The following is an 18,710-nucleotide window of genomic DNA, read 5'->3' as shown; positions in this document are numbered from 1 at the left end:
GGGCATTCTACCTCCAAGTTACACCCCCAGCCCTATTTTTTATTCTTTATTTTGAAACAGGGTCTCACTGAGTTCCAAAGGGCCTCACTAAGTAGTAGCTGAGGCTGTCCTTGAACTGCGATCTTCCTGTCTCAGCCTCCCAAATGTTAGGATTACAAGTGTAAGCCACCACGCCCGGCGAGCTTTTATCTTTTTTTGTGGTATTTTTTGTTGTTGTTCTGAGCTCAGAAAAATCTGTTGTCTTGTTTATGTAGATGCTCCACCTTTCTTTTGATTCTTTTTTATATATCTTTTTAAATTACTTTACTTTTGGGCTATATATATTTATAATTTTTTTTGAAGATTTAAAGAAGTTTATTAAAAGATAGAAATACAGAAAATAGAAATACAGCCCCATGCCAAAATGGCATGAGGGGGTGACTCGAAATGAACACACCCTATATATTTATAATTTTATTTGAAATGAGTTTCTTGTTGGCAACATAAAGATGGATCCAGCTACTTTGTCCAATCCCTGTGGGTATTACGTTGGTATTTCCATGCAAATTTTAGTGTAATTTAAGTTGTGGAGGGTCTAAGTACTTGAGGCTGGCCATCAACCTAAGATCCTCCTGTCTCAGATTCTCAAGTACTGGGATTACAAGCATGTGCCATCATGCCTGGTAGTTTTTTTATTCCTTTATTTCTTCTTTTCTGCTTTCTTTTAGATATTTTGAAATTTCCTAGCATTTAATGGGATTTTTTTTTTCGGGTCTGGGGATGAAACCCAGGGGCATTTGACCTCCGAGCTACACCCTCTGCCCTATTTTTTATTCTTTATTTTGAAACATGGTCTCACTAGTTGCAGAGGGCCTCACTAAGTAGCTGAGGCTGCCTGCGAACTGCGATCCTCCAGTCTCAACCTCCTGAATGCTGGGATTACAAGCGTGCGCCACCACACCCGGCTTGGGATGGATCTTGAGCCATCTCTGAAGCTTCTTTAGTGACTCCTTGTGTGCAATATGTGTGCGTTTCACAGAGTACTTAAAATTAATATCTATCACTTCCCGTGGAATATAGAAACCTATTATCATATAGGTTTCTTTCCTTTTCCATTTACATGTTGTAGTTGTCATCTGTATGCATTGAAAACCCATCAGCATTATAACTTTTGCCTTCAGTGATCATACATAAAGAACATCAGAGGAGACAAAGTTTTACTCTATTTTCCCACTTATTTCCTATAAATGTTACTGTTCTTGCATCTTTGAAGCTTAGTTATCATTTCTTCTATTGTTTCACTTGTGTGTTAAGAATTTCTGTTAGCTTTTTGTTTTGTTTCTTTTGCTGTGGTCTTGGGGATTGAAGCCAGGGGCATTCTACCTCCAACCAACACCCCCAGCCCTGTTTTTTATTCTTTCTTTGGGTCTTAGTTGCAGAGAGCCTTACTAAGTAGCTGAGGCTGGCCACGAACCAGTTACCCTCCTGTCTCAGCCTCCCAGTGGTCCTTCTGTCTCAGTCTCCCAAGTACTGGAATTACAGGCCTGTGCCACCATGCCCAGCCAAATTCATTGATTCTTTCCTTTGTTATTTTCAGTCTGTTATTGAGTCTTTGCAGTGAAGTTTAAACTTTGGTTATTATATTTTTAGTTCTAAAATTTCCTCTGTGTGTGTGTGTGACTGGGGGTTGAACCCAAGGGTAATCTACCTATGAGCTACACTCTCAGCCATTTTTTATTTTTTATTTAGAAACAGAGTTTCACTAACTTGTCCATAGCCTTGCAAAATGCTGAGCCTGGTTTTGAACCTGTGATCCTCCTGTCTTAGTCTCCCAAGTACTGGGATTACAGATGAGCAGCACTACATCCTGCTTCAGTTTACTTTTTTAAATCTTTTGTCTCTGCTGAGGCTTTCCATTTATTTAAAGAATGTTTAACTTTTAGCCAGGCATTGTGACATACACTTGTACTGGGGATGGAACCCAGGCGTCTTCTACTTCTGGGCTACACCCCAGAATACCTATTTTATTTTTATTGGGAAACAGGGTCTCCCCTAAGTTGCTGAGAGCCTCACTGAATTGCTGAGGCTGGCTTCGAACCTGCAGTCCTACTGTCTCAGCCTCCCAAGTACTGGGATTACAAGCATGCATCACCATGCCCATTTTAGTCTATGATTTAAAAAAAAAACAAACCAACAAAACCCTGTAGCAGCCGGGTGTAATGATGCACACCTGTAGTTCCAGGACTTGGAAAGCTGAAACGGGAGGATTGCAGGTTCGAGGCCAACCTCAGCTACTTGGTGAGGCCCTGTTTCAAATTAAAACCATAAAAGGGCTGTGAGCTTTTCTCGGAGTTCAGTCCTTCATCTGGGTTCAATCCTAGGCACCCCCCTAAAAAGTTTAAAAATTTATTAATGGTCTTTTATCCTTAAATTAAGAATATAAAGACTAATTTTACTGTATCTAAAAATAAAAAGAATGACTACTATGTTTCTAAATATAGCTAGTCGTTTTGTTTTTGCCTTTTTTGTAGTGCTAATAAGAATTAAATTCAGGACCATTTTGGACCATTTTACCTCCCAGCTACACCTCCAGCCTATTTTATTTTTTATTTCTCGCTAAGTTGCTGAGGATGGCCACGAACCTGCAAAACTCCTGTCTCAGCTCCCAAGTCTTTGAATTACAAGTGTGAACCGTGCCTGGCTCATAGGTAATCTGTTATTTAAATGTATCAAGACTTATGTCAATGGACTTCAAGATTAATATGCACTTATATCTATACAAATTCTTTGGAGAGGGAGGGAGGGAGGGAGGGAGGGAGGGAGGGAGGGAGGGAGAGAGAGAGAGAGAGAGAGAGAGAGAGAGAGAGAGAGTGTGTGTGTGTGTGTGTGTGTGTGTGTGTGTGTATTTTACTGAGGATTGAAGCCAGAGGCATTCTACCTCTGAGCTACAACCCTATTTTGTGTGTGTGTGTTTTGGAAATAGGGTGTCACTAAGTTGCAGAGGACCTCATAAAGTTGCTGAGGCTGACCTCGAACCTGTGATCCTCCTGTCTCAGCTTTTCAAGTATTGGGTTTACAGGTCTGCGCCACCACACCTGGCTATATCTATACAAATTTTTAATGTCTAAGATTGGCAGTTGTTTTTTATTAAGAAAAACTTTTTTTTTTTCTTTTTTGTGGGTTTGGGGATGGAACCCAGGGGCATTCTACCTCTGAGCTACACCCCCAGCCCTGAGCTATACCCCCAGCCCTATTTTTTATTCTTTTTGTGTGTGTGTGGTACTGGGGTTCCTGGAAGCCGTTATACCTCCAGGCTACACTCCCAGACCTATTTTTACATTTTTATTTGGAAACAGGGTCTCCTAAGCCAGCACGTGCAGCTGGCTTCGAACCTGTGTGATCCTCCTGTCTCAGCCTCCCAAGCACGGGGATTACAAGTATGCGCCACCACGCCCGGCCTATTTTTTATTCTTTATTTTATTTTATTTTTTATTTTTTGGTGGTACTGAGGGGTTTTCTACCTCCGGGCTATACTCCCAGATCTATTTTATATTTTATTTGGAAACAGGGTCTCACTAAGTTGCTCAGAGCCTCACTAAGCAGCTGAGGCTGGCTTCGAACCTACGTGATCCTCCTGTCTCAGCCTCCCAAGCACTGGGATTACAAGCGTGCGCCACCACGCCCAGCTTATTCTTTATTTTAAAACAGAATCTCACTAAGTTGCAAAGGGCCTTACTAAGTAGCTGAGGCTGTCTGCAAACCACGATCCTCCTGTCTCAGCCTCCTGAGTGCTTAGATTACAAGCGTGCACCACCACGCCCAGCTAAAAACAAACATTTAGAAACAACCCAATTTCTAATTTTAAAGCTTTTGACATATTTTCCGCAAATCAGGCATCTTTGCTCTGCTAGTTAATTCATACTAGCTATGCAATAAATGTTTGCTAAAAATATGGAGCTTAATTTAAGTTATTACTAATATTATAGGGAGTTCTGGGAATTGAGCCCAGGGGCTTTTTTATTTTTTTCCGGTACTAGGCATGGAACTCAGGGGCATTCTACCTCCGAGCTACACCCCCAGCCCTATTTTTTATTCTTTTTTTGAAACAGGGTCTCACTGAGTTGCAAAGGGCCTCACTAAGTAGAAGCTGAGGCTGTCCTCGAACTGTATTCCTCCTGTCTCAGCCTCCCAAATGCTTGGGTTACAAGTGTTAGTCACTATGCCTGGCTAAATCCAGGGGCATTTTTAGCCTTCAAGCTACACCCCCAGACCTGTCCTCAAACCTGAGATCCTCCCGTCTCAACCTACCAAGTACTAGGATTATGCTTATGTACCCCAATACCCAGTGAATTTGGATTATTTTAGATTTGTTGAATGAAAAACAGTCATTCTAAATCTTCACAAATGGTATCTTTCTTCAAGCCCTGGGGTGTAGGTCGGATTAGTTTACAAACAAGTACTATGTCATTCCCAGAAACATTTCTCGTGTGTGTGTGTGTGTGTGTGTGTGTGTGTGTGTGTGTGTGTGAGTGAGTGAGTGACACAAGCCATGCACATGTACCAAGCAGCACCCTCAGCCATATTTTATTTTTTATTTTGAAACAAGGTTTCATTAAGTTGCAGAGGGCTTCCTAAATTTCTGGGGATTGCTGTGAATCTGTGATCCTTCTCTTTCAGCTTCCCAAGTACTGGGATTATAAGCATGTATTACCACACCTGCTTGAAACATTTCATAACTTTTTATCTTGGAGACAGTGCTGTCTGTGAATTCAGCAATAAGCTTTAGTCCTCTGATACTGTCTTCTTTTTTCTTGTTGATTTTAAAAGCATAGAAATACTTTACTAAATTAAAAATTTGTATATATTTATGATGTACTACATGATGAAGTTTTTTGTATTTTGTTTGTTTTGTGGTACTAGGGATTGAACCCAGAGGTGTTCTACCTTCCAGCTACAATCCCAGGCTTTTTTTTTTCATGGTGGTACTGGGGTTCCTGGAAACCCTTCTACCTCTGGGCTATACTCCCAGACCCATTTTTATATTTTTATTTGGAAACAGGGTCTCTTAAACCAGGGAGGCTGGCTTCGAACCTGCGTGATCCTCCTGTCTCTGCCTCCCAAGCGCAGGGATTACAAGAGTGCGCCACCATGCCTGGCCCCAGACCTATTTTTATTCTTGCTTTTGAAACAGGCTCTCACTGAGTTCCAAAGGACCTCACAAAGTAGCTGAGGGTGTCTGCGAACTGCAATCCTCCGATCTCAGCCTCCTGAATGCTGGGATTACAAGCATGCACCACCATGCCTGGAGCCTATTTAATTTTTATTTTTAAACAAGGTATAAGTTGCTGCGGTTGGCTGTGAATCTGAGATCCTCTTGTCTCAGCCTCTCAAGCACTGGGATTACAGGTGCGTATCACCATTCCCAGCTCAACATGATGTTTTGACATATGTATACGTTGTAGAATGATAAAATCCAGCTATTTATTACTGGAAACACCATTTTTTTGTGGTAAGAATATTTAAAATCAGTTTTGTGGTAAGAATATTTAAAATCAGTTCTCTTTCAAGTGTACAGTAAATTGTTATTAACTGCAATCCTCACATTGCATAATAGACCTCCCCCTGTGTGTGTGTGTGTGTGTGTGTGTGTGTGTGTGTGTGTGTGTGTGTGTGTGTTAGAATGTTTTAGTCCTCTCCACTGGGAACTAGTGGCCCTGAACCCAGAGTCATTCTACCTCCAAGCTACATCCCCAGCCCTTTTTATTTATTTATTTATTTATTGGTGGTACTGGGGTTCCTGGAAACCCTTCTACCTCCAGGTTACACTCTCAGACACCTATTTTTTTTATATTTTTATTTGGAAACAGGGTCTCTTAAGCCAGTGAGGCAGGCTTCGAACCTGCCTGATCCTCCTGTCTCCCCCTCCCAAGCGCGGGGATTACAAGTGTGCGCCAACATGCCCAGCTTTTATTCTTTATTTTGAAACACGGCTTCCCTAAGTTGCGAAGGACCTCACTAATTAGGTAGCCGAGGCTGGTTGTGAACCTGTGAACTTCCTGTCTCAGCCTCCCAAGTACTGGGATTACTAATAAGCATGAGCCACCACCCCTGGCTAGACATCTTTTTATGGATGAATAATTGTGAATTGCATATGTATATACCACATGTCATCTGTCCTTTCATCCATCAGTGGACGTTTAGGTTGTGTTCATATCTTATCTGTTAGAAACCAGAAAATATCTGGAAATAAGTGAAATATAACATACTAAAACTCTGAAGGATGGAGCTAAAGTAGTATAAGAGCAAAGGTTGTATAGCTGGGATGCAGCTCAGTGGTAGAGGCTCGCCCCAGCACTGCGAGGCACATGTATACTGAGACCTTGTATCTTCCACATGTAGCAATGAATCTCAGACTGCAGATATCTCAAGATCCTTGTTTTATCTTTTAGAATAAACCAAACATAGGAATGCTGTATCATATGGTGGTTTTATTTTTAATGTTTTAAGGACTCCCCATAATGTTTCCATAGCAGCTATACCATTTTACATTCCAACCTACAGTGTACATGGATTCCAGCTTCACCACATGCTAACATGTTCTTTGTGTGTGTGTGTGTGTGTGTGTGCTGGGGATTGAAGCCAGGGGCATTCTACTTCCTCTCCAGGCCTGGTTTGGTTTGGTTTTTTTCCGGTGGTACTGGGGTTCCTGGAAACCCTTCTACCTCCAGGCTATACTCCCAGACCTATTTTTTATATTTTATTTGGAAATGGTCTCTTAAACCAGTGAGGCTGGCTTTGAACCTGCGCGATCCTCCTGTCTCTGCCTCCCAAGCACAGGTATTACAAGCGTGTGTCATCACGCCCGGCTTACATTTTTAATTTTTAATACTTTAATATTTATAGATGAACTACACATAAACAGAAACTGTATAGGATCCTTAGCTTTTTTTTCTTTTTTCCTTTTGGAGTTATGGAAGGTCAAATCCAAACACATACTACACAAACTCTCTACCTCTGAATTATAGTCCTTAGCTCTTCAGTTTTTAAGATTGCAAAGAAGTCTTGAGATTAAAATGTTTAAGATTCATTTTTAACCTTTCCACTTTCTTGTAGGTCAAATCAATGTATTCATGCATGCAAAATAATTTGGTAAAAAGTTTTAAATGTAGAGCTGGGTGTTGTGGCACATGCTTGTAATTCGAGCATTCAGGAGGCTGACAGGAGAATCTGGGTTCGAGGACAGCCTCAGCTTCTACTTAGGCCCTTGGCAACGCAGCGAGACCCTGTTTCTAAATAAAGAATAAAAAAATAGGGCTGGGGGTGTAGCTTGGAGGTAGAATGTCCCCTGGGTTCCATCCCTAGTACCACAAGAAAATAAAAAATAAAAAAATAAAATGGAACTTGTTAGATAAAAAGATTGGAGGAGAGAATGTATATATTATTCTTCGACCAAAATATGAAAACACTTTATGATGAAAGCCTACTCATAATAAGGGAAACAGTAAATGAAGCTTTGCTATTCTTGAATACCGTCCATTGCTGTTGTCCAGGTTGGTTTTTGCTTTTGAACTCGTTCCCTTCTTCCTTGCAGGTATAGAACAAGATGCAGTGAATACTTTCACCAAATACATCTCTCCAGATGCTGCTAAGCCCATACCAATTACAGAAGCGATGAGAAATGACATCATAGGTAAGCAATGCGGAAGCTACGGCCAAAAACTTGATTATTTTTGGCTCTTGACCTGGAGGTGCTCCCCTTTTTTCCTCCGTGTAGTGCTAGTGGTAGAACTCAAGCTAACAAATGCTCTGCCGCTGGGCTCTATGCCCAGCACTTTTTACTTTTGAGACAGAGTCTTGCTAAGTTGCCAGGCTGGCCTTAAACTTGTCCTCTTACCTCCATCTCCCAAATTGCTGAGATTACAGATTTGCACCAGCACACCTGGCTAAGAGATTACTTAATAAATATAACATTTCCCTTCCTAGACTATTTTCAGAGTACTTTCTCATATATGTTTGTTGTTCACTTTAAACATTTTCTCTCTTATATGTGGATTCAGATTTCTTGAATAACAGCAGCAACAAGAACAATAATAACCGATGTTTATTGAACACTCACTATATTCCAGATATTACAAGGACTTTCCTGGATAAACCCATTTCATCTTCTAAGAACCTTGTGGGTTAAAGAGAGTTATTATTTTATGAATGAGAAAAACGAAGCAGAGGAAAGTACTTAGTCCAGAGGCATATCAGACATGTGGAGTCAGGGTTTGAGACAGACCCCACACCTGACTTGCCGCACTGTTGTCATACTGCAGCTTGACACCAGTCTTCTCTGCCCTCATTCCCTACCCACAAAAGACTGGAGTAGAAAAACGAAAGTGTTTTAAAGTAGTAATGGCAAATATCATTGCAGGAAGTTGTTTCCATCAAACATACATCCTGTATGTGTAGACAATACTAAGGAAGCAGATTTCTCTGTAGATGATAGTAAAAAAGTTCATCCAGGTGTGGTGGCGCACAAGTACTTGTCATCCCAGTACTTGGAAGCTGAGACAGGAGGATAGCAGGTTTGCAGCCAGCCTCATACTTAGTGAGACCCTCTGCAATTTAGTGAGACCTGTTTTAAAATAAAAAAAAACTAATAATAATAAAAAAAAAACAGGGCAGGGGGTGTAGCTTGGAGGTAGAATGCCCTTGTGTTCAATTCTCAGTACCACACAGACAAAAAGAGAAAAATTTCAAATGCCTTTACTGTGTTTTATCAGGAAAACCTTAGGCGGACTTATTCCTTAAATGAATTTCTTAATATAGTCCTGTAAGACCTAATACTGAGTTTTTTTTTTTTTTTTTTTAATTTGGAAACAGGGTCTCTTAAGCCAGTGAGGCTGGCTCCGAACCAGCACGATCCTCCTGTCTCCACCTCCCAAGCGCGGGGATTACAAGCGTGCGCCACCACACCCAGCCTAATACTGAGTTTTACATTTTCATTCCTCTAATACTCCATTCCTAACAGGCCCTCCAGCGTGGCGCTTCTTTGGTCCTTCCTGGGAGTGCTTGCGCTCTCCTTGTGGACAAAGCACGGCCCTTCTGCACTCAGCTGTGGCACTTAAATTGGCCCCCATACTTCCCAGTGAGCGCCTGCGAGCTACTTTGAAGTCCCTCAGTAGTTAACTGTCCCTATTTTCCTTTTCTTTCTCCCACGCAGACACCTATAACACATTGTTCTTGTGACTGTTGGTTGGTTGTCTCCATCTGTTCGCATTTAGGGGTTTGTAGGACACTGGTTCACTTAGTTTGTTGACTGACGTTGTTGTGGGATTTGATTTTTCTATGCAGTTGCTGTAGTTGAGGTGGGAGTTTGCTCTTAACATCTTCCAGGTTTCCAGAGACCAGTTTTTTCTAGCAATACAACTGGGAGCTGGGTATGGTGGCCAATGCCTGTAATCCCAGCCACTCAGGAGGCTTTGGCAAAAGCTACCTCAAGGCCAGCCTGGGCAACTGAGTGAGACTCTTGTCTCAAAATAAAATTTTAGAGCCGAGCATGGTGGCTTGTGCTTGTAATCCCTGCGTTTGGGAGGCTGACACAGGATCGCACAGGTTCGAAGCCAGCTACTTAGTGAAGCTCTCCACAACTTATTGAGACAAGCATGCTACGCTCCCAGACCTACTTTATACCTTTTTATTTTTTGAAACAGAGTCTCGAACCAGCGCGATCCTCCTGTCTCCACCTCCCAAGCGCAGGGATTACAAGCGTGCGCCACGGCGCTAGACTGGCATGCACTTTAATCTAGACTCGGGGAGGCCAAGACAGGAGGATTCCGGATTCACCGCCAGCTGTAGTCACTTGGTGAAGCTTTCTGTAACTTAGTTGAGACCTTGTTTCAAATTAAAGAATAAAAAATAGGGCTGGGGATGTGGCTCAGAGGTAGAATACCATGGGTTCATTCCCCGTACAAAACCCCAAAAATACAAACCCAAATACTTATGCCAGGCACCATGGTGCACGCTTCTAATTTCAGTACTTGTAGTATGAGACAGGAAGATCGCAGGTTTGAGGACAACATCAGCGATTTAATAAGGTCCTCTGCAACTTAGTGAGACCCTGTTTCAATCAAAGATAAAATAGGGCAAGGGTGTAGCTCAGAAGTAGACCAACACTGGGTTCAATCCCCATCACCAATAAAATGAAATACCTAGAATAGTAAAGTCAGATTTTTTTTATTTTTTATTTTTTGGTGGTACTGGGAGTGGAACCCAGAGGCTTTCTACCTCCGGGCTATACTCCCAGACCCATTTTATATTTTATTTGGAAACAGGGTCTTACTAAGTAGCTGAGGCTGGCTTCGAACCTGTGTGATCCTCCTGTCTCAGCCTCCCAAGCGCAGGGATTACAAGCGTACGCCACCACGCCCAGCAAAGTCAGATTTTATTTAAGATGGAAGACTATGGTTTATCAGGAAAATAAGGAGTTTCGTTTTTGACTTCCAAAAAGTAATGGTCAAGTATGCATTTGGACACTTGCGTTAAGGGTACATGATAGCTGGATCTGGTGGCTCCTGCCTGTAATCCTAGGACTAATCAAAGACATAAAATGATGTTCATAGGTTAAGCCAGATGAAGACTAGGAATTGAGTAGACTTGGCAACCAGTATACACTGTTCATCATAATTACAGTGGGTTGTTTCTGAAGAAATTAGAGAAAATATGAGGAGTAGAGACAGGGAGTATTGGCAATTCTTGTAGGCATAGTGCTCGGAAGGTGAGCAGAAGAGGGTATGAAGTCTAAGGATGGTGGGCTTTGGTTTTCTTTCTTTCTTTCTTTCTTTCTTTCTTTCTTTCTTTTTTTTTTTTTTTTTTTTTGTGGTACTGCAGATGGAACCTAGGGGTTTCCGGGCTACACTCCCAGACTATTTTATATTTTATTTGGAAACAAGGTCTCACTAAGTAGCTGAGGCTGGCTTCGAACCTGCACAATCCTCCTGTCTCAGCCTTCCAAGTACTGGGATTATAAGCATGTACCACCACGCCTGGCTCTTTGGTTTTCTTTTAAGGTGAGATTATTAGCGTAGGAAGAGTGTTACAGCATACAAACAGACATGCAAGTGTAGTGCAGTCTGTTCAGTGCTGAGAATGTGAGAATGCGGCAGCAGGGCAGGGAAGGTTAGTGGGGACACGCTTGTTACAGGAGACGAGCCTTGAGGAGGCCAGAGAGCATCGGCTCCAGTGCTTAGACTGACGGTTGCTGGGACAGGAGCAGGAATATCCCTCTGGTGTGTTGCAGTTCAGTCCAGTTCTATCACTGTTTACTTAAGTAGCATCATATCCCGCAGATGGAGGACTATAAATTGGAGCTCTCCTGTCCCCTTTCCTGGATTTGTTTAGTTTGCGTGTATGGTACTGGGGATTGAACCCAGAGGCCTTCTACCTGTGAGCTATAACCCAGTCCTTTTTTATTTTTTGAAATAGTCCTGCTAATTTGCTGCAAGTGAGCCTCCATAAATTGCCAAGTCTGGCTTCAAACGTGCGATATCAGCCGGGCATGGTGACACAGACTTGTAATCCCAGTAATCGGGAAGCCGAGTCAGGAAAATTGCAGGTTCAAGTAGTCTCAGCAAGTAGTGAGACTTGCATCAACAACCTAGTGAGACCCTGTTTCAAAATAAAAATAGTGCTAGGGGGATAGCTCCGACATAGAATTCCCCTGGGCTCAATACCCAGTGCCACAAAGGGGCGAGGGGGGAACTTGCAGTTCTGTCTCATCCTCCCAAGTACTGGGATTACAGACATGTGCCACCATGCCTGGTGGGATTTGATGAATTTAACAGAGTGGCTCAAAACCCAGGGGAAACACTTGTTTCCATGTTTCTGTTTATTATGAGGGAGATTACAGAGGGTCTAGGCAGGCAGGCAGATGGTTATGGTGTGCAGGAGAAGGGCTGGAGCCTCCGTGCTCTACCAGACGTGCCATCTTCAGCACATCCCAGTGCCCCTTCTTACCCTATCCTACTAGGTTTTTTGTTTGTTCATTACTTTGTTTGTTGTGTATGGGGATTAAATTTAGGGACATTCTACTTTTGACCTATATCCTCAGCCCCCTTTTTTTTTTTAGTGTTTTGTTTTGAAACAGGATCTTACTAGGTGACTGAGAATCTCACTAAATTACTGAGGCTGGCTTTGAACCTGCGATCCTCCTGTCTCAGCCTCCCAAATACTGGGGTTACGGGTGTATGCCAGCTCAATGCTTTCCTATGGAGGCTTCATTATATAGGCATGATGAAGTAAGCCCTTTGGGGGTTGTTAGCCTTCATACCTCCTGCCCTCCTAGGGGTTCACTAAAAATCCCAACCATCTAACCCTCGCCTTGGTCTTTCTGGTGACCAGCCCTCAGTTTTCTCACTGGTTTACAGAAGATACTCTTACCACTCAGGAGACTCCTGAGGATTTTAGGAACTACATATTGGGTCAAGGACTCGAATAGCAATATCCCAGCTGGATATTGCCCAGAAAAGTGTGAAAGTAAATACACTAGTGGACCAGGAAAACTGAAGTATGATCCTTTTTTGGTTTTGTTAAGGTCCCTCTGAGGTCATGAAATCAGTGAGACATCATGGTTGTATTTTTTCCCCAGTCATGTTTAATAACTAAGTAAACAGCTTACTTATTTGTGGCTCTTTGCTTAGACAGTTCCTGGTTTCACCACATTTCTGTTTTAAACTTTTCATCTATACCTGTGTGTTGTGGGGGTAAAGATTGAACCCAGGGCCTCATGCATGCTAAGCATCTACTCTACCACTGAACTACATACAGCCACAGCCCAACTAGTAACATTTTGGTAAACTTTTTCACCAATAAAGCTTTTCAAAACTTCTTAATTCTTTTAGAAATAGAATTGCCAATTGAAAGCGTATGTTCATTTTTAAAGCTTATGTTAGAAACAGCCAAATTGCCCTCTAGAAGAAGATACACGAGTTTATACTTCCACTAACACTTGTGTCCGTTTTCCCAGGCCCTGTTCAGTGGTATTAAACAATATTCTTAAGCATTATTAAACAACTACACATAAGTGTTGTTAAAAATTTCACCAGCTAGCCGGGCACGGTGGCGCACGCTTGTAATCCCCGCACTCGGGAGGTAGAGACAGGAGGATTGTGCAGGTTCGAAGCCAGCCTCACTGACTTAAGAGACCCTGCTTCCAAATAAAAATATAAAATAGGTCTGGGAGTGTAGTCCAGAGGTAGAAGGGTTCCATCCCCAGTACCATAAAAAAAAAAAAAAAAATTCCCGCTAGCTAATTAGATAAAAGTATAGTGCTTTCTCACTCTAATCTCTGCTTTATTTGATGAGAGTAGGGGGTGTGTATCTTTCCATACTGGCACTTCAGGGTTGTGTGTCATGTCCTTTGCTCATTTCTCTTTTGTGACATCTACTAGTTTGTAAGGATTTGGGATAAAGTAATGATAGTAATCTGATTTGTCATACATGCTACAGATTATTCTTATTTGCCTTTTTGTTTTGGGAGTATTTTATGTATGAATATTAATTTTATTGATATTGTTAAATCTTTTGATTGCTGCTTTCACATATATACCTCAAAAGACTTTTTCAACCCCAAGCTGTTATCTGTATTTTCATTATTTAGTTCTATTTAAAACCTCTTTTAAACCAGGTTTGGTGGCACACACCTGTCATCTCAGCTGAGACAGGAAGATCACAAGTTTGAAGCCAGACTTGGCAATTTATTGAGGCTCGCTTGCAGCAACGTAGCAAGACCCTGTTTCCAAATAAATATAAATGAGATATATATTTATATAGACTGCCCACTGGGCGTGGTGGCATATGCTTGTAATACCAAAACTTGTGAGGCTGAGATAGGATTGCAAGTTCACAGCCAGCCTCAGCAACTTAGTGAGGCCCTCTGTAACTCAGTGAGACCCTGATTCCAAATGAGAGATAAAATAGGAGCCAGGTGTGGTGGCACACGCTTGTAATCCCAGCATTTAGGAGGCTGAGACAGGGGAATCCAGGTTCGCGGACAGCCTCAGCTATTTAGTGAGACCCTTCCAAACTCTGTGAGACCCTGTTTCAAAATAAAGGATAAAAAAATAGAACTAGGGGTATAGCTCGGAGGTAGGGTGCCCGAGTTCAGTGCCCAATAACACACACACACACTCACACTCACGCACAAGCATGCCTCGTTTCTGTGCCCTTACTGTTATTTCCCAATTTGATTTGCAAATGTTGTATAGTTTGAATTTAGTAGAAACCTAACCATATACTGTTTCTTTTGCAGCAAAGATTTGTGGAGAAGATGGGCAGGTGGACCCCAACTGTTTCGTTTTGGCACAGGCCATAGTCTTTAGTGCAATGGAGCAAGAGTAAGTTAGTTTCATATTTTCATCTTTTATATTCTTGGGAACTTGGGTTCAGTTAAGAATGTATGTCATTCAGCTAAAAACAAAGTATCTCTGATGATTAAAGGAAATAAGTGAATATACAAGGTATATACAAAAGCACATACATACTCCAGGACTTTTAGGTAATAATTTCTTCTTCTTTTTTTTTTTTTAATGGTACAGGGGATGGAACCCAGGGCCATTGTAGCTTGGAGGTAGAATGCCCCTGGGTTCCATCCCCAGTACCGCCAAAAAAAGAAAAAAAAATGAATTGTGTGTGGGCATGGTGGCATACACCTGTAATCTCAGTACTTGGGAGGTTGACAGGAAGATCTCAGGTTTGAAGCCAGTGCACTGCAAACTCAGTGAAACCCTGTTTCAAAATGAAAAATAAAGCCAGGCGTGGTGGCGCACACTTGTAATCCCAGCATTCAGGAGGCTGAGACCTGGAGGATCGCGGACAGCCTCAGCTACTCAGTGAGGCCCTCTGGAACTCAGTGAAACCCGGTTTCAAAATAAAGAATAAAAAATAGGGCAGGGGCTGTAGGTTGGAAGTCGAATGCCCCTGCGTTCCATTCCCAGACCTGCAAAAAGAAAAGAAAAAGAAATGCCAGGCGTGGTGGCACACATTCGTAATCCCAGCATTTGGGAGGCTGAGACAGGAGGATCGCGGTTCGAGGACAGACTCAGCTACTTAGTGAAGCCCTTTGCGACTCAATGAGACCCTGTTTCAAAATAAAGAATAAAAAATAGGGCTGGGGGTCCTCTTCTTCTTCAGCCTGGAAGAACATTGGTCTGGACAGTAAGAACTACCATGTCTTCCGGTGCTTTGACAAAACCCCAGATGCCGGGTCTTTTGGCCAGGCGCCTGCAGATTTATATCCTGGGAGCATTCATTGTCTTTGAGTGTTGCAACTCTCTATAAGTCTGGTGTGGCTGAACCAAGAAAGAAGGCATATGCAGATTTCTACAGAAATTGTGATTCCATGAAAGATTTTGATGAGATGAAGAAGGATGGTATCTTTCAGAGTGCAAAGTGATGTTGGAATATAAAGAATTTCCTTGGATTGAGTTCCATAGACGTTGTCACTGACTTGTGTTCTGAACTATGAAACATGAATATGTGCTATAAAGAATAGTTTCTCTGGTAAATAAACAAAAAATACTATGAAAAAGAAATAGGGCTGGGGATATAGCTTGGAGGTAGAATTCCCCTGGTTTCCATCCCTAGTACTGCAAAGAAAAGGGGGGGTGGCTGGAGGTATAGCTCAGTAGTAGAGACACTCTGGATTTAATCCTCAGTACTATCCCAAAATGTGTGTGTGTGTGTGTGTGTGTGTGTGTGTGTGTGTGTGTGTGTGTTATATGAACTTTGATAAAAATGTGGTAATTTTTATCTTTAATGTTAATATTGCCTAAATTAAATAATTCACTTTTAGTTCTGAAGTCATTTGGACATTTGGAGGTGATGGAGACTTATAAAATGTATGACTATTCGAATCAGTTAATTCATTTAAATAATCTTATCTTCCGACAGATATCCTAATTTGTTCATGCTTTTAGCTCAATGTATGCTATATAACTAAATTGACAAGGATTTATTGAACCTACCTCTAGAAATTTTTTAGATTAATTATTGCTGCATGTCCTTAAAAATATTATGTATTTGTTTTTTCATTCAGTATTTATTAAATGCTGTCTGCAGGGCAAGGTTAGGTATAATGCTTGCCTTGGAGGAAGTTACAGCCTGATAAAAGAAACAGGCATATTCTTTGGTTACTGTAATAGAAGGCAGCATGTTTTGAATATCAGAGGAGAGCTACAAAGTTATTGAGAGGTCAGAGAGAGTTCTTGCAGATAAAGGAATCAGAAACAGCACCCTGGGAAGTCGGTGTCCTTAACTGGGGCCTTTAAGATTCTGCAGGGATGGTATGGAAAGTCTTTTTCCCAAGTAAGCTTTTTCGAAACTCAGTTGTTCCCTCAAATTTTTCCTTTTTGTCCACGTGCAGGCACTTTAGTGAGTTTCTGCGAAGTCACCATTTCTGTAAATACCAGATTGAAGTGCTGACCAGTGGAACTGTTTACCTGGCTGACATTCTCTTCTGTGAGTCAGCTCTCTTTTATTTCTCTGAGGTAAATTCTACATTTCCTTTTACACCCTCCTAGAGCGTTTGCGCCTCTGAACTCTTCCGTGCTGGGGCCTTGTCTATAGAAAATGCAAAGGAGAGAGACATCATTCCCAAAGCTAGAAGCGATTATTTCAGGCTATATCTAAGGGTAATAGTACTTTGACGGTATAGTCATCCAGTTAAAAAGAACATGAAAATTTGGTATAAAGTATCTAATTTGGGAAAACCTAATTAGACTGCTGATTACGAGAGAATGCATGTTTTTAACTATTTGGAACTTTTTTTGTGTGTATGTGGCACTAGGGATGAAATCCAGGAGTATTCTACCTCTGAGCTATGCCCACAGCCCTGTTTAATTTTTATTTTGAAACAGAGTCTTGCTAATTTGATGAGAATCTTAACTGTTTTTTGAAGCTGTCCTTGGATGTATGATCCTCCTCTCCGCCTCTCAAATATAGGAACTACAAGCATGCACCACCATGCCCAGCTGAACTATTTTTAACCCATAGAATTTAAGAGTGTGTGTGTGTGTGTGTGTGTGTGTGTGTGTGTGTGTGTGTGTGTGTTATTAGAGATTTAACCCAGGGGCATTCTACCTCTGAGTTACACCCCCAGCTCTATTTTATTCTTTACTTTGAAAAAAGGTTTCACTAAGTTGCAGAGGGCCTCACAAGTTGCTGAGGCTGGCCTCAAACCCGCTATCCTCCTGTCTCAGTTTTCCGAGTACTGGAATTACAAGCGTGCGCTACCATGCCTGGCTCCTATAACTCATTATTTTTACTTAAGCTGCTTGATAGGACTGCTTAGTGAAACATTTGCATAAAGTAAAAAGTATATTAATCTCTGGCATGTTTTGTATAGTGCTGTTTGTGAGGCTTCAGCAAAGGAAATTCTTTTGTTGCAAAGGAAATGACTATTAAGAGGATTCCCAGTTTCACAAAACAGCAACCTTGGACTATTGGTTTGTCTCTGCTCAAGAATTTATTTAAGCCAGGCCTGGTGATATATGCCTATAATCCTACTACTTAGATGAACAGGAGGATCGCAGGTTCCAGAGAGTGTAGCTTAGAGGTAGAGTGCCCCTGAGTTCAATACCCAGTACCACACACAGAAAGAATACAGCTACTCACGGGAGACGTGGTGGCACACTCCTATAATCATAGTATTTGGGATGCTGAGACAGGAGGATTACAGGTTCAAAGCCAGCCTCAGCAGTTTATTGAGGTCCTCAGCAACATAGTGAGACCCTGTTTCCAAATAAAAATTAAAATAGGGCTGGAGAGGATTCAGAGATAGGATGCCCCAGGGTTTAATCCTCAGCCAAAAAAAAAAAAAGTTACTCACATTGATTTCTTCTACTCTCCCATAAGTGTCTCAGCGTTTGTTCAGGTTAATATGCCCTTATGGAATAATGAAAACCAGGTTTAAACAGTTTGATTAGTTACAGTTGAATATGTTTGATGGTGAAGAAGTACAAATTCAGTTTAGTGCAAGTTTTGCTCCAGTTCAGTAAAGTTTGCATTCATCTATCTGGTAGTTGTTTTTTGCTCATTTTAGGATTTTTCCCCCTCCCTTCTAAGAGATTTATTTATTTATTTATTTATTTAGTGGTACTGGGGATGGAACCCAGGGGCTTTTCTACCTCCAGGCTATACTCCCAGACCTATTTTATACTTTATTTGGAAATAGGGTCTCAGTAAGTTGCTGAGAGCCTCATCAAGTAGCTGGGGCTGGCTTTGAACTTGTGCAATCCTTCTATCTCAGCCTTCCAAGCACTGGGATTACAAGTATGCGCCACCATATCCGGCTTAAAGGAATATTTTAGAGCAGGTGTTGTGGCACACTCTTGTAATGCCAGTACTTGGGAGGCTGAGCTAGTGAAGCCCTCCTCAATTTAATGAAACCCTGTTTCAAAGTAAAGAATAAAAAAATAGGACTGGGGATATAGCTTGGAGGTAGAATGTCACCATACCTGACTCCATACATAAATATTTTAAAACTTTGCTTTTTTGCTGGGCATGGTGGTACACCCTATAATCCCAGTACTTGAGAGGCAGGAAGATCGAGGTTCAATAACAACCTCAGCTATTAGCAAGACCCTGTAGCTGGGCATGGTGGCACATGCTTGTAATCCCATTGCTTAGGAAGCTGAAACAGAAAGCATGTTTGCAGCCAGCCTCAGCCACTTGTGAGGCCCTCCACAACT

General features: G+C 41.7%; 1 protein-coding gene and 1 pseudogene across 2 annotated transcripts in view; both read left to right on the top strand.

Moving 5' to 3' along the window:
- AKAP10 (A-kinase anchoring protein 10) overlaps positions 1-18,710 on the top strand; it is a gene marked incomplete at both ends in the record, with an annotated part of 78,977 nt that overhangs the window by 22,856 nt on the left and 37,411 nt on the right. The window contains 3 exons of the mRNA XM_080713932.1: positions 7,571-7,669; positions 14,273-14,357; positions 16,385-16,508. Of these exons, the coding sequence (XP_080570058.1) occupies positions 7,571-7,669; positions 14,273-14,357; positions 16,385-16,508 (308 nt within the window). The remainder of the gene's footprint in view (positions 1-7,570; positions 7,670-14,272; positions 14,358-16,384; positions 16,509-18,710) is intronic.
- LOC308275414 (cytochrome c oxidase subunit 6C-like) lies at positions 15,190-15,415 on the top strand (annotated as a pseudogene). Its single transcript has one exon. The product of its transcript is annotated as a cytochrome c oxidase subunit 6C-like (transcript).

The sequence above is a fragment of the Muscardinus avellanarius genome (genome assembly GCF_963383645.1).
Source record: "Muscardinus avellanarius genome assembly, chromosome: 16".
In the NCBI taxonomy this organism is placed as follows: domain Eukaryota; kingdom Metazoa; phylum Chordata; class Mammalia; order Rodentia; family Gliridae; genus Muscardinus; species Muscardinus avellanarius.
Note: the sequence above shows the minus strand (reverse complement) of the source record. Positions and strands in the feature narration are given on the sequence as shown.